Here is a 17,486-nt window from a genome sequence, read left to right as displayed (position 1 = left end):
GTCTTATTCAACAGTGGAAGAAAACTTACCTTGAAACCATGAAAGTTAGTCAGCTTCTGAGGAAACCAGTTGAGGGTGGATGAGCAGGCTGGTGCTGGCGGCCAAGCACCCACCTTCATCAAGGAGACGCGCTCTTTACCCACGAAGAAGAGGTGAGTGTACAGGTGTAGACGTGGTATGTCGACGGTGCTAGAGGGCGTGACTAGCAGCATTTTAGTCATCTTGTTGATGGGAGAAGCCTGTAACAGTGTAACGTTACGTTGTTAACAGTCAACCTTAACTGACTGCATGTAATAATAATAATGTTACGACTTCCAGATGTTTTGCCGAGTCGTCCCTGCCACGACTTACTCCACACTCGCCGGCAGTGACAGCCCCAACGATAGTACCAGTCGAGAAATGTCCTCCTGAATCGCTTGCCAGAAGAAGTCCTGCCCAGTTGCCGAGTACTGACGATGCCTCACTCGAGGGCACTAACAGGTTGTGCCCCAGGATGAGTGAACCCTGCAGCGATTACTACGATGCCTGCTTCACCGTTCCAGAGGAGACCGTACCCTGTTACGTCACAGCTCAGCCGCAGCGATGTCTCCTGTGTTGCAGTACCTGTCCAGACGCAGGAAGGCGTGCAGTGATGCCTCCGAGGATCACTGCCTTGGACCACGATGTTTTTTTTTTTAGCACACCCCCACCCTTTATTTTTTTCTTTCATCCCTGTAGGAAGTTTATTTTTCCCATGTCCACACATTTATATATATATGTTTTTATTTTGTGTTCTGTGCCCTGTTTCTGCGAGAGAGAGACCGAGATTTTTTTACCGCCAGTCATGGTCGGGGTCGACCCTATGGTAGGTGGCCGAGCGAAATGTAGCCAGTGAGCCTACATGCCTAATTCCCATAGTTTCCACCAGAGGCCAGGCCTCTCGGTGGGCATGCCAGCCTGCCCACCCCTGCCTCTCACTCTCTCAGCGGCCTTCACTCAGTCAACAAGGCCTACTCCTCTCTCCCTCGCGGGCTGGCCCCTCCGGGGGCTAGGGTACCAACACACTGCCTGTGTACCCAGATATCGCAAATAAAGTAAGAAGCTTCAGAAGCCTTTATCAATGAACCCCGTCTGACACAACAACACAAAAAAACCATCTTAGAAAACAACAACAATAATAATAATAATAATATCTTTATCTAATACAAGTACATGTATATAGTATATAGGCCTAGCTGACATCAATGTTATACAAAGCATTTCGGGGAAATTAGGACAATTTTTGTCCCAGGATGCGACCCACACCAGTCGACTAACACTCAGGCACCCATTTTACCGATGAGTAAACATAGACAACCGGTGTAAGGAAACACGCCCAATGTTTCCACCCTTTCGCCGGGAATCGAACCCGGCCGCTCAGCGTGTGAAGCGAGAGCTTTGCCTACCAGGTATTAAATGCCGAGACTTACTACCCATCAAAAACATTTATGGTGTATAACACCACACAGACATTTTCAATTCAGGTACACTTTCCGATTCTCACACAAACCACATGATTTCTTTCTTGCAGTGTGTGATGGGTCAGAGAGACCTGTGTGGTTCCCCGGGTGGGCAGCGCTACCAGGTGTAGGACGGTAACAGAAGACTACCAGTGACTACATGGATGCGTGTGGCACTTCTTGCATGTGATGCCACATTTTCGTTTAAAAACACTTCCTTTATGTTAAATCACTATCTCTGCGAGTCGTTCCACCACAAAGCCGTGAATAATGTGTGACCAACTCAACGTGAACTGGATATGCTGAATATTGAAGAAAGAATAAAACATTGAAGTTAAATCATGTTTATATAACTGCTTACAATATCTTGCTGCCTAGTTTGTCAAGCCTGAGAACCAAAACAAGTATAGTACTAGGGGAAGTGAAGACAACTTTGTATTACCAACAGTAGGTTGTCAGACTTCAAACACCTTTTATTGCACAACAATAAAGGAGTGGAACGGACTGCCTGCACAAGTCAAAGCCAGTCCTACCATAAGCCAGTTCAAGAATAGGGCTAAAAGGTACTTAAGGGTCAAGTACGTTTCCCCTTCTTCTAATAACACGTTCATTTTAACATTACATGTACCCATTACTGTAACATACATGTACCTATTACTGTAACATACATGTAACTATTACTGTAACATACATGTAACTATTACTGTAACATACATGTACCTATTACTGTAACATACATGTAACTATTACTGTAACATACATGTAACTATTACTGTAACATACATGTACCTATTACTGTAACATACATGTACCTATTACTGTAACATACATGTAACTATTACTGTAACATACATGTAACTATTACTGTAACATACATGTAACTATTACTGTATGTAACTATTACTGTAACATACATGTAACTATTACATGTAACATACATGTAACTATTTCTTTAACATACATGTAACTATTACTGTAACATACATGTTACTATTGCTGTAACATACAAGTAACTATTACTGTAACATACATGTAACTTTTACTGTAGCATACAAGTTACTATTACTGTAACATACATGTAACTATTACTGTAACATACATGTAACTATTACTGTAACATACATGTACTATTACTGTACAAGTTACTATTACTGTAACATACATGTAACTATTACTGTAACATACATGTAACTATTACTGTAACATACATGTAACTATTACTGTAACATACATGTAACTATTACTGTAACATACATGTAACTTTTACTGTAGCATACAAGTTACTATTACTGTAACATACATGTAACTATTACTGTAACATACATGTAACTATTACTGTAACATACATGTAACTATTACTGTAACATACATGTAACTATTACTGTAACATACATGTAACTATTACTGTAACATACATGTACTATTACTGTAACATACATGTAACTATTACTGTAGTAACATTACATGTAACTATTACTGTAACGTACATGTAACTATTACTGTAACATACATGTAACTATTACTGTAACATACATGTAACTATTACTGTAACATACATGTAACTATTACTGTAACATACATGTAACTATTACTGTAACATGCATGTAACTATTACTGTAACGTACATGTAACTATTACTGTAACATACATGTAACTATTACTGTAACATACATGTAACTATTACTGTAACATACATGTAACTATTACTGTAACATACATGTAACTATTACTGTAACATGCATGTAACTATTACTGTAACATACTATTACTGTACTATTATGTAACTATTACTGTAACATACATGTAACTATTACTGTAACATACATGTAACTATTACTGTAACATACATGTAACTATTACTGTAACATACATGTAACTATTACTGTAACATACATTGGTACTGATGGGATCATGACAGAAATGTTAAAAGCAGGGGGGGATATAGTGTTGGAGTGGTTGGTACTTTTGTTCAATAAATGTATGAAAGAGGGGAAGGTACCTAGGGATTGGCGGAGAGCATGTATAGTCCCTTTATATAAAGGGAAAGGGGACAAAAGAGACTGTAAAAATTATAGAGGAATAAGCTTACTGAGTATACCAGGAAAAGTGTACGGTAGGGTTATAATTGAAAGAATTAGAGGTAAGACAGAATGTAGGATTGCGGATGAGCAAGGAGGTTTCAGAGTGGGTAGGGGATGTGTAGATCAAGTGTTTACATTGAAGCATATATGTGAACAGTATTTAGATAAAGGTAGGGAAGTTTTTATTGCATTTATGGATTTAGAAAAGGCATATGATAGAGTGGATAGAGGAGCAATGTGGCAGATGTTGCAAGTATATGGAATAGGTGGTAAGTTATTAAATGCTGTAAAGAGTTTTTATGAAGATAGTGAGGCTCAGGTTAGGGTGTGTAGAAGAGAGGGAGACTATTTCCCGGTAAAAGTAGGTCTTAGACAGGGATGTGTAATGTCACCATGGTTGTTTAATATATTTATAGATGGGGTTGTTAAGGAAGTAAATGCTAGGGTGTTTGGGAGAGGGGTGGGATTAAATTATGGGGAATCAAATTCAAAATGGGAATTGACACAGTTACTTTTTGCTGATGATACTGTGCTTATGGGAGATTCTAAAGAAAAATTGCAAAGGTTAGTGGATGAGTTTTGGAATGTGTGTAAAGGTAGAAAGTTGAAAGTGAACATAGAAAAGAGTAAGGTGATGAGGGTGTCAAATGATTTAGATAAAGAAAAATTGGATATCAAATTGGGGAGGAGGAGTATGGAAGAAGTGAATGTTTTCAGATACTTGGGAGTTGACGTGTCGGCGGATGGATTTATGAAGGATGAGGTTAATCATAGAATTGATGAGGGAAAAAAGGTGAGTGGTGCGTTGAGGTATCTATTACTGTAACATACAAGTAACTATTACTGTAACATACATGTAACTATTACTGTAACATACAATGTAACTATTACTGTAACATACATGTAACTATTACTGTAACATTTATGTACCTATTACTCTAACATTCATGTACCTATTACTCTAACATCCATGTACCTATTACTGTAACATACAAATACCTATTATACTGTAACATACATGTACCTATTACTCTAACATACAAGTACCTATTATACTGTAACATGTACCTATTACTGTAACATATAAGTACCTATTATACTGTAACATACAAGTACCTATTATACTGTAACATACATGTACCTATTACTGTAACATACAAGTACCTATTACTGTAACATACATGTACCTATTACTGTAACATACATGTACCTATTACTGTAACATACATGTAACTATTACTGTAACATACATGTACCTATTACTGTAACATACAAGTACCTATTACTGTAACATACAAGTACCTATTACTGTAACATACATGTACCTATTACTGTAACATACAAGTACCTATTACTGTAACATACAAGTACATACAAGTAACTATTACTGTAACATACTATTACTGTATACAAGTACTGTAACATACAAGTACTATTACTGTAACATACAAGTAACTATTACTGTAACATACAAGTACCCATTACTTTAACATACATGTACCTATTACTGTAACATACAAGTAACTATTACTGTAACATACATGTAACTATTACTGTAACATACATGTAACTATTACTGTAACATACATGTAACTATTACTGTAACATACATGTAACTATTACTGTAACATACATGTAACTATTATTACTGTAACATACATGTAACTATTACTGTAACAGTACACTGTACCTATTACTGTAACATACATGTAACTATTACTGTAACGTACAAGTAACTATTACTGTAACATACAAGTAACTATTACTGTAACATACAAGTAACTATTATATTACTGTAACATACAAGTAACTATTACTGTAACATACAAGTAACTATTACTGTAACATACAAGTAACTATTACTGTAACATACAAGTAACTATTACTGTAACATACATGTAACTATTACTGTAACATACAAGTACCTATTGCTGTAACATACATCTAACTATTACTGTAACATACATGTAACTATTGCGGTAACATACATGTAACTATTACTGTAACATACATGTAACTGTTACTGTAACATACAAGTAACTATTACTGTAACATACATGTAACTATTACTGTAACATACATGTAACTATTACTGTAACATACATGTAACTATTACTGTAACATACATGTAACTATTACTGTAACATACAAGTAACTATTACTGTAACATACATGTAACTATTACTCTAACATACATGTAACTATTACTGTAGCATACATGTAACTATTACTGCAACATACATGTAACTAGTATGCTGTAACATACATGTAACTATTACTGTAACATACATGTAACTATTACTGTAACATACATGTAACTATTACTGTAACATACATGTACCTATTACTGTAACATACATGTACCTATTACTGTAACATACATGTAACTATTACTGTAACATACTGTAACACTGTACATGTAACTATTACTGTAACATACATGTAACTATTACTGTAACATACATGTAACTATTACTGTAACATACATGTAACTATTACTGTAACATACATGTAACTATTACTGTAACATACATGTAACTATTACTGTAACATACATGTAACTATTACTGTAACATACATGTAACTATTACTGTAACATACAAGTAACTATTACTGTAACATACATGTAACTATTACTGTAACATACATGTAACTATTACTGTAACATACATGTAACTATTACTGTAACATACATGTAACTATTACTGTAACATACATGTAACTATTACTGTAACATACATGTAACTATTATACTGTAACATACATGTAACTATTACTGTAACATACATGTAACTATTACTGTAACATACATGTAACTATTACTGTAACATACAAGTAACTATTACTGTAACATACAAGTAACTTTTACTGTAACATACATGTAACTATTACTGTAACATGCATGTAACTATTACTGCAACATACATGTAACTATTACTGTAACATACATGTAACTATTACTGTAACATACATGTAACTATTACTGTAACATACATGTAACTATTACTGTAACATACATGTAACTATTACTGTAACATACATGTAACTATTACTGTAACATACATGTACCTATTACTGTAACATACAAGTAACTATTACTGTAACATACATGTAACTATTACTGTAACATACATGTAACTATTACTGTAACATACATGTAACTATTACTGTAACATACATGTAACTATTACTGTAACATACATGTAACTATTACTGTAACATACAAGTAACTATTACTGTAACATACAAGTACCTATTGCTGTAAGATACATCTAACTACTACTGTAACATACATGTACCTATTACTGTAACATACATGTACCTATTACTGTATACATGTACTATTACTGTAACATACCTATTACTGTAACATACAGTACTATTACTGTAACATACATGTATTACTGTAACATACAAGTACCTATTACTGTAACAGTACATGTAACCTATTACTGTAACATACAATACTATTACTTTCATGTACCTATTACTGTGAATAACTCTTTGATGTTGATGTGAATAACTCAGTTTACATTATTCCTAATATGTCTCCTTGCATTCTATCTCATTTTCACATGGTTGAGTTAATTAACATTTTTTAACTGTTAAGATATAAATAATAAGATATTACGAGGACTCCAATGGAAATAAGTCACTTTGACCTACTATTGCAACTACTAACATTACAACTAGTACTGCTACAACTACTGCCATTACAACTAGTACTACTATTACTACTACAACTACTGCCATCACAACTAGTACTACTATTACTACTACAACTACTGCCATTACAACTAGCATTACTACAACTACTGCCATTACAACTAGTACTACTATTACTACTACAACTACTGCCATTACAACTAGCATTACTACAACTACTGCCATTACAACTAGTACTACTATTACTACTACAACTACTGCCATTACAACTAGTACTACTATTACTACTACAACTACTGCCATTACAACTAGTACTACTATTACTACTACAACTACTGCCATTACAACTAGTACTACTACAACTACTGCCATTACAACTAGTACTACTATTACTACTACAACTACTGCCATTACAGCTAGTACTACTATTACTACTACAACTACTGCCATTACAACTAGTACTACTATTACTACTACAACTACTGCCATTACAACTAGTACTACTACAACTACTGCCATTACAACTAGTACTACTATTACTACTACAACTACTGCCATTACAACTAGTACTACTACAACTACTGCCATTACAACTAGTACTACTATTACTACTACAACTACTGCCATTACAACTAGTACTACTATTACTACTACAACTACTGCCATTACAACTATTACTACTACAACTACTGCCATTACAACTAGTACTACAATTACTACTACAACTACTGCCATTACAACTAGTACTACTATTACTACTACAACTACTGCCATTACAACTAGTACTACTACAACTACTGCCATTACAACTAGTACTACTATTACTACTACAACTACTGCCATTACAACTAGTACTACTACAACTACTGCCATTACAACTAGTACTACTATTACTACTACAACTACTGCCATTACAACTAGTACTACTATTACTACTACAACTACTGCCATTACAACTAGTACTACTACAACTACTGCCATTACAACTAGTACTACTATTACTACAACTACTGCCATTACAACTAGTACTACTACAACTACTGCCATTACAACTAGTACTACTACAACTACTGCCATTACAACTAGTACTACTATTACTACTACAACTACTGCCATTACAACTAGTACTACTACAACTACTGCCATTACAACTAGTACTGCTACAACTACTGCCATTACAACTAGTACTACTATTACTACTACAACTACTGCCATTACAACTAGTACTACTACAACTACTGCCATTACAACTAGTACTACTATTACTACTACAACTACTGCCATTACAACTAGTACTACTACAACTACTGCCATTACAACTAGTACTACTACTATAGCATTACTACGGCATTAGCCGACAAATGATTATTCAAATAGCATGAAATAGAACGAGTCTGTTTTCACGACGTTTCGCCTTGTGTTACCCAGGAAACCCTTTAGTATACGACGTTACACTGCCGCATTTCCCTCTAGAAAAACCAAGGCCGAACAGAAGTGCTTCGAAATGGATGAACCGGAGACTTGCATATCTTTTTAGGGAATACAAACAAAAATAATTTATAAGCGTATGAACAGAAACCATAATATATGACGTTTCCCCCACTGTCACTGAATCACAATGTTTCGCTTTGGGAAAGATGTGTTGTGCCACTGACCGCTTAATGACGTCTTGCAGCCCAGATTACAACAGTGTATCCCGTCGATCAAGTTCACTGGAGAGGATTTGTACACTTACTGACACGGGAGAGGGTTAGTACACTTACCGACACGGGAGAGGGTTAGTACACGTACCGACACGGGAGAGGGCTAGTACACTTATCGACACGGGAGAGGGTTAGTACACTTACCGACACGGGAGAGGGTTAGTACACTTATCGACACGGGAGAGGGTTAGTACACTTATCGACACCGGAGAGGGTTAGTACACTTATCGACACGGGAGAGGGTTAGTACACTTATCGACACGGGAGAGGGTTAGTACACTTATCGACACGGGAGAGGGTTAGTACACTTATCGACACGGGAGAGGGTTAGTACACTTATCGACACGGGAGAGGGTTAGTACACTTATCGACACGGGAGAGGGTTAGTACACTTATCGACACGGGAGAGGGTTAGTACACTTATCGACACGGGAGAGGGTTAGTACACTTATCGACACGGGAGAGGGTTAGTACACTTATCGACACGGGAGAGGGTTGGTACACTTATCGACACGGGAGAGGGTTAGTACACTTATCGACACGGGTGAGGGTTAGTACACTTATCGACACGGGAGAGGGTTAGTACACTTATCGACACGGGAGAGGGTTAGTACACTTATCGACACGGGAGAGGGTTAGTACACTTATCGACACGGGAGAGGGTTAGTACACTTATCGACACGGGAGAGGGTTGGTACACTTATCGACACGGGAGAGGGTTAGTACACTTATCGACACGGGAGAGGGTTAGTACACTTATCGACACGGGAGAGGGTTGGTACACTTATCGACACGGGAGAGGGTTAGTACACTTATCGACACGGGTGAGGGTTAGTACACTTATCGACACGGGAGAGGGTTAGTACACTTATCGACACGGGAGAGGATTAGTACACTTATCGACACGGGAGAGGGTTAGTACACTTATCGACACGGGTGAGGGTTAGTACACTTATCGACACGGGAGAGGGTTAGTACACTTATCGACACGGGAGAGGATTAGTACACTTATCGACACGGGAGAGGGTTAGTACACTTATCGACACGGGAGAGGGTTAGTACACTTATCGACACGGGAGAGGATTAGTACACTTATCGACACGGGAGAGGGTTAGTACACTTATCGACACGGGAGAGGGTTAGTACACTTACCGACACGGGAGAGGGTTAGTACACGTACCGACACGGGAGAGGATTAGTACACTTATCGACACGGGAGAGGATTTGTACACTTACTGACACGGGAGAGGGTTAGTACACTTACCGACACGGGAGAGGGTTAGTACACGTACCGACACGGGAGAGGGCTAGTACACTTATCGACACGGGAGAGGGTTAGTACACTTACCGACACGGGAGAGGGTTAGTACACTTATCGACACGGGAGAGGGTTAGTACACTTATCGACACCGGAGAGGGTTAGTACACTTATCGACACGGGAGAGGGTTAGTACACTTATCGACACGGGAGAGGGTTAGTACACTTATCGACACGGGAGAGGGTTAGTACACTTATCGACACGGGTGAGGGTTAGTACACTTATCGACACGGGAGAGGGTTAGTACACTTATCGACACGGGAGAGGGTTAGTACACTTATCGACACGGGAGAGGGTTGGTACACTTATCGACACGGGAGAGGGTTAGTACACTTATCGACACGGGTGAGGGTTAGTACACTTATCGACACGGGAGAGGGTTAGTACACTTATCGACACGGGAGAGGGTTAGTACACTTATCGACACGGGAGAGGGTTAGTACACTTATCGACACGGGAGAGGGTTAGTACACTTATCGACACGGGAGAGGGTTGGTACACTTATCGACACGGGAGAGGGTTAGTACACTTATCGACACGGGAGAGGGTTAGTACACTTATCGACACGGGAGAGGGTTGGTACACTTATCGACACGGGAGAGGGTTAGTACACTTATCGACACGGGTGAGGGTTAGTACACTTATCGACACGGGAGAGGGTTAGTACACTTATCGACACGGGAGAGGATTAGTACACTTATCGACACGGGAGAGGATTAGTACACTTATCGACACGGGTGAGGGTTAGTACACTTATCGACACGGGAGAGGGTTAGTACACTTATCGACACGGGAGAGGATTAGTACACTTATCGACACGGGAGAGGGTTAGTACACTTATCGACACGGGAGAGGGTTAGTACACTTATCGACACGGGAGAGGATTAGTACACTTATCGACACGGGAGAGGGTTAGTACACTTATCGACACGGGAGAGGGTTAGTACACTTACCGACACGGGAGAGGGTTAGTACACGTACCGACACGGGAGAGGATTAGTACACTTATCGACACGGGAGAGGATTTGTACACTTACTGACACGGGAGAGGGTTAGTACACTTACCGACACGGGAGAGGGTTAGTACACGTACCGACACGGGAGAGGGCTAGTACACTTATCGACACGGGAGAGGGTTAGTACACTTACCGACACGGGAGAGGGTTAGTACACTTATCGACACGGGAGAGGGTTAGTACACTTATCGACACCGGAGAGGGTTAGTACACTTATCGACACGGGAGAGGGTTAGTACACTTATCGACACGGGAGAGGGTTAGTACACTTATCGACACGGGAGAGGGTTAGTACACTTATCGACACGGGTGAGGGTTAGTACACTTATCGACACGGGAGAGGGTTAGTACACTTATCGACACGGGAGAGGGTTAGTACACTTATCGACACGGGAGAGGGTTAGTACACTTATCGACACGGGAGATGGTTAGTACACTTATCGACACGGGAGAGGGTTAGTACACTTATCGACACGGGAGAGGGTTAGTACACTTATCGACACGGGAGAGGGTTAGTACACTTATCGACACGGGAGAGGGTTGGTACACTTATCGACACGGGAGAGGGTTAGTACACTTATCGACACGGGTGAGGGTTAGTACACTTATCGACACGGGAGAGGGTTAGTACACTTATCGACACGGGAGAGGGTTAGTACACTTATCGACACGGGAGAGGGTTAGTACACTTATCGACACGGGAGAGGGTTAGTACACTTATCGACACGGGAGAGGGTTGGTACACTTATCGACACGGGAGAGGGTTAGTACACTTATCGACACGGGAGAGGGTTAGTACACTTATCGACACGGGAGAGGGTTGGTACACTTATCGACACGGGAGAGGGTTAGTACACTTATCGACACGGGTGAGGGTTAGTACACTTATCGACACGGGAGAGGGTTAGTACACTTATCGACACGGGAGAGGATTAGTACACTTATCGACACGGGAGAGGGTTAGTACACTTATCGACACGGGTGAGGGTTAGTACACTTATCGACACGGGAGAGGGTTAGTACACTTATCGACACGGGAGAGGATTAGTACACTTATCGACACGGGAGAGGGTTAGTACACTTATCGACACGGGAGAGGGTTAGTACACTTATCGACACGGGAGAGGATTAGTACACTTATCGACACGGGAGAGGGTTAGTACACTTATCGACACGGGAGAGGGTTAGTACACTTATCGACACGGGAGAGGGTTAGTACACTCATCGACACGAGAGAGGGTTAGTACAATTATCGACACGGGAGAGGGTTAGTACACTTATCGACACGGGAGAGGGTTAGTACAATTATCGACACGGGAGAGGATTAGTACACTTATCGACACGGGTGAGGGTTAGTACACTTATCGACACGGGAGAGGATTAGTACACTTATCGACACGGGAGAGGATTAGTACACTTATCGACACGGGAGAGGATTAGTACACTTATCGACACGGGAGAGGGTTAGTACACTCATCGACACGGGAGAGGGTTAGTACACTTATCGACACGGGAGAGGGTTAGTACACTTATCGACACGGGAGAGGGTTAGTACACTTATCGACACGGGAGAGGGTTAGTACACTTATCGACACGGGAGAGGGTTAGTACACTTATCGACCCGGGAGAGAGTATGTACACTCAGACACAAACAATAGAGAGGGTTCAAATCTGTTGTTTACGGAAAGCACAACACTGCTCTCAAACCAATTATCATTCACATCATTGCAAAAGCGTAAAAAATTAATGTTTCCGTCAAGGTTTTTGCGTGTGCTGAATGTCTACGTTCTTCAATATGTTGACCAGAATACTAAACCATACGAAGTATCTCATAAAAAAATATATTGACTTTTAGTAAAAACACAAAAAAGACTTATTTCAACTCATTCTCTCGTGTAATCCAATCGTTATTAAACCGATTAATTCCGTCTTCCTCACAGGCCCTGGCTATTATATCTCAAGATGGTAAAACACTTAAAATTAATTTGATATTTACAAATGTGTACGCTGTTAAATCTTCACTGCTAAGTAGCTCCAAGTTACCCTTCACGGAACAGCCACAGAATTTCCTGGCTAGGCTGTGGCTCGTATTATTTGGGTCTAACGAATCAAACGTTGGTGGCAGTTCAAATATTTGTAAGAAACACGTGCAACAGTTAGGTATCTATTCTGAAACGTTTCGCTTGCACAGTAAGTTTCTTCAGTCGAGTACAGCGGGGGCAGCAGAAGCAGTAGAGATGAAAAGGCGTTGCTTGATTACTAGCCCACTCAGCCCACACACTGCGGTCCCAGGGTCCATTCCTAGTACGGGTGGAAACGGGACATGTTTCCTTAAGACGCCTGCTGTCCATGTTCACCCATCAGTAAAATAGGTACCTGGGTGTTAATCGACTGGTGTGGGTCGCATCCTGTGACAAAACTGACCTAATTTGCCCGAAATGCTCAGCATAACAAGGGTTTTTCAATACTGTTGTCAGCTAGGCCTGTATACCTTGTACATGCACTTGTAGTAAATAAAGATTATTTATTTACTTATTTATATATGTCTTATCAACTTGTCTGTATTGTATATCATTATCATGTTCACTACAAATACTGTATAAAAACTATGTTTTACTTCTAGTATTTATGCGATTTTTCATGTCTGGCTATCAGCAAATTTATCATGTCTGCTAATAATTTTATAGAAAGGAATATTACTGAAAAATATGATGATTCACGCAGTCGAAATAAGACAACTGAAAACCAATCAAATCCGAGTGGTTAACGCACCGGCCTGTGAGGTTTGAGGACTCACTTGTCATGGGTTAAGGCCACACGCCCTTTCCCTGATTCAGTTACTGAAAATTGATGTAGATGTGGAATAAGATGTTAAACGCGAGTCCTGGTTACCTTCCGAGTAATTCCCTTATAACCAAGCCTACTACGAAATCTTTTAACTTGATGCTGCGATAAGGGCGAGAATACAACATTCCTCATAGTGGTACCAGGCCGTAACATTTTATGACTCTTTAAAAGTACCGGCTTCAATGATGGAAAACACTAAGCTTCTTGAATATTATAAGCGAATCTATTTATATATTATTCTTCTTTCAACAAACCGGACGTATCCCACCGAGGCAGGGTGGCCCAAAAAGAAAAACTTAAGTTTCTCTTTAAATTTAGTTGGATTAGGCTAAAATAAATTGCGCTTGTTATAATAAGGTTAGTTAAGTTTTCTTAGATTCTTTTGGTACAAAATTATAATTTTTTACATTAACATTAATGAAAAAAATATATCTTGAAACGTATAAGAGAAAATTTTAGAAAGGACTTAATTTTAAATGAGTTCTTGCTAATGCAAAAAGTACAAAATTATGTGAATACAATGTTATGAATCGACCCCTGCAACCACAATTAGGTGAATTAAGTGAGTACATTGGTACTCAGCTTTTGACGTTGACTGGGACTGATAAAGTTGCTAGTGTTCGTAACGTAACATAATAAGTTTGCTAACGTTAAACATGTCTTTATTATAGACAATACCTGTACATGAATATCTGTAGAAAAAAACAACAAAAATTATAATACTAGTAAAAATAAACACAGAAACGATATAAATATTACAGCATCAGCTGTAATATTTTTATTAAAATACGACTATTAAAAAATATTATATTCACCAGGAAATATTTACTTGAAAAAAGGCGCCACTGGCAAGACGGTGATGGCGTGAGTGATGATGAAAGTGTTTCTTCTTTTCTCGGAGTTACTCTACCTTGGTGTGAAACGACCGATGTATTAACAAATAAATATTTTCACGGCAAGTGTAAACCGCAAGTCATACAGAGTTGGGAATCAAGGAGACGCGCTCACACGTCTTGCTCAGGCCGTGAGTCGAAGTCAAGTCTTATCTGTTGCGAGCCGAACGCTCTCTACGGCTAAGCTACGAGAAACCAAAAAGAAAAACATACCTCGAAACGGATGGGTTTTGAACCCATGGCGAGTGTCAGTCCTAAAACTCCAGGCCAGATTTGTTTGCAATCGTGTTACGATTTCGTGAACCAAAAGAAAAGGCAGAGAAAGGGTAGACTTGGCTCTACAAACCTGTAAGAAACTAAGAACACTGCTGGGGCTCTGGAGGTGTGTAACGAGGACAAACTTGGCGAGGAGGTCGAGGGTGTTGTAGTAGAGGACGTCCAACAGACTTAGGAGGGAGACGGGGTCGCTGACAAGGAACACATAATGGACGCATTTCTCCCGTCTTGCTTGTAGGTACATGTCTGCCAGGCTTGGCGACACCCTGTCTCCTGCATCCACCTGTCACAGTCACGAGTGTTGATTGTTAGTTTATTGGTAACGGGTAAACTTTGATACAGTCTGTCATAAGATGACCTATTCAGTGGATCAAACCAATGTTACCTCTATTTTCTCCCGACCATATAACGTATGCTATGTGAACAAATATAGAACTAAAGTGTGCTACTGGTAACAAATAACATTCAATATAGCATCAGTGTAGTTTTAACGGTTGCCAGAGTCCATAAGTAAGAGAATGAATATTCAGCAAATAAAAATTAAACTATCAACCAACACGCACGTTTAGGATATCCACAATGGCATTATTTTAAGATACACTATTTTGTTGTGATTCTGTATTTTGTAAATGAGATGCAAACCCTTGGTGGGTAGACGTTTAACCAATTAACAGGTCATCCTCTGATTAAAACCCGTGTCATGAAAGTGTGTGTTGTGGCCTGACAAACAAAACACCACATTAACAAGTCAATGACTTAACCAGTGTTGCCCCTCACTGAAAATGTGAGCGGCCTCTATAATTAGTGGGGCGGCACTCGCTTGTCTGTTGCGCATCCGTGCAGGAGCAGCACTCGAGGGAAATCTAGTGCCGGCATTATGGCGGTCGGGGGGAGGGGGGTGCGGCAACACTGTGTTTCACTCTTCGTCAACAAAACTGAATTAAAAAGAAGTGTGCTACTGCCCTGTTCTACATGACAGTTAAACAGTGGGAGCATAAGCTAGCTTTCTTTCGTTTGTCATAATCCATCACACAGGACGGTGTTTCACTCATATTCCATCACACAGGATGGTGTTTCACTGTCATATTCCATCACACAGGATGGTGTTTCACTGTCATATTCCATCACACAGGATGGTGTTTCACTGTCATATTCCATCACACAGGATGGTGTTTCACTGTCATATTCCATCACACAGGACGGTGTTTCACTGTCATATTCCATCACACAGGATGGTGTTTCACTGTCATATTCCATCACACAGGATGGTGTTTCACTGTCATATTCCATCACACAGGATGGTGTTGCACTGCCATATTCCATCACACAGGATGGTGTTTCACTGCCATATTCCACCACACAGGATGGTGTTTCACTGTCATATTCCATCACACAGGATGGTGTTTCACTGTCATATTCCATCACACAGGATGGTGTTTCACTGTCATATTCCATCACACAGGATGGTGTTTCACTGTCATATTCCACCACACAGGATGGTGTTTCACTGTCATATTCCATCACACAGGATGGTGTTTCACTGTCATATTCCATCACACAGGATGGTGTTTCACTGTCATATTCCATCACACAGGATGGTGTTTCACTGTCATATTCCATCACACAGGATGGTGTTTCACTGTAATATTCCATCACACAGGATGGTGTTCCCTATAAGATATTTAATGTGACTTACAAAAGTGGAATGAATGCAAAAAAAAAAAAAACAATAACAATAACAAACGCCCAAAAGTTAAACAGGAAGTGGGGTAACCTACTTTTAGGAACTTGCAATAATTTCTTCAGATAAAATAAATCTTGCACTGAGGCTGTGGGATTCAACTCTCCTTCCACTGCGCTAGTTTCCTAGCATGGTTTTCAACGTCACCCTCTAGACATTTTAAGTAAACTTACAAATGCTGCTGTCTTTGTTTTAGGTTAGGTCACATACACTTACACAAACGTATACATAAACATGAATTAACAAATAAAAATATGTAGCGATACGTCTGCAATTAGCTATGGAAATAAGGAGACGACATTTCGCTCACACAAGCTCTATCATAGAAGAGAAACGTCTCCACCGAGTACCGAATATTCAAAGAGTAAGTGGATACTTCTTGGCATCTATCACGCTGTGCACTCCTCCAGGAGCACAGATTATATAGTTAAGCCAAGTGGAACATTGCCTCCAGAGACAATTACTG

The 17,486-nt window shown here is 39.5% G+C and overlaps 1 protein-coding gene across 1 annotated transcript in view; it reads right to left on the bottom strand.

The window, feature by feature from the left end:
- LOC128687038 (ionotropic receptor 21a-like) overlaps window positions 1–15,613 on the bottom strand; it is a 48,254-nt gene extending 32,641 nt beyond the window's left edge. Inside the window, exons 1-2 of the mRNA XM_070082721.1 lie at window positions 15,350–15,613; window positions 30–239 (exon numbers count right to left, since the gene is read on the bottom strand). Of these exons, the coding sequence (XP_069938822.1) occupies window positions 30–239; window positions 15,350–15,523 (384 nt within the window). The 5' untranslated portion in view covers window positions 15,524–15,613. The remainder of the gene's footprint in view (window positions 1–29; window positions 240–15,349) is intronic.
- Window positions 15,614–17,486: the final 1,873 nt, after the last annotated feature.

The sequence above is a fragment of the Cherax quadricarinatus genome, chromosome 7, assembly GCF_038502225.1.
Source record: "Cherax quadricarinatus isolate ZL_2023a chromosome 7, ASM3850222v1, whole genome shotgun sequence".
In the NCBI taxonomy this organism is placed as follows: Eukaryota; Metazoa; Arthropoda; class Malacostraca; order Decapoda; family Parastacidae; genus Cherax; species Cherax quadricarinatus.
This window is presented reverse-complemented; position numbering and strand designations above follow the sequence as displayed.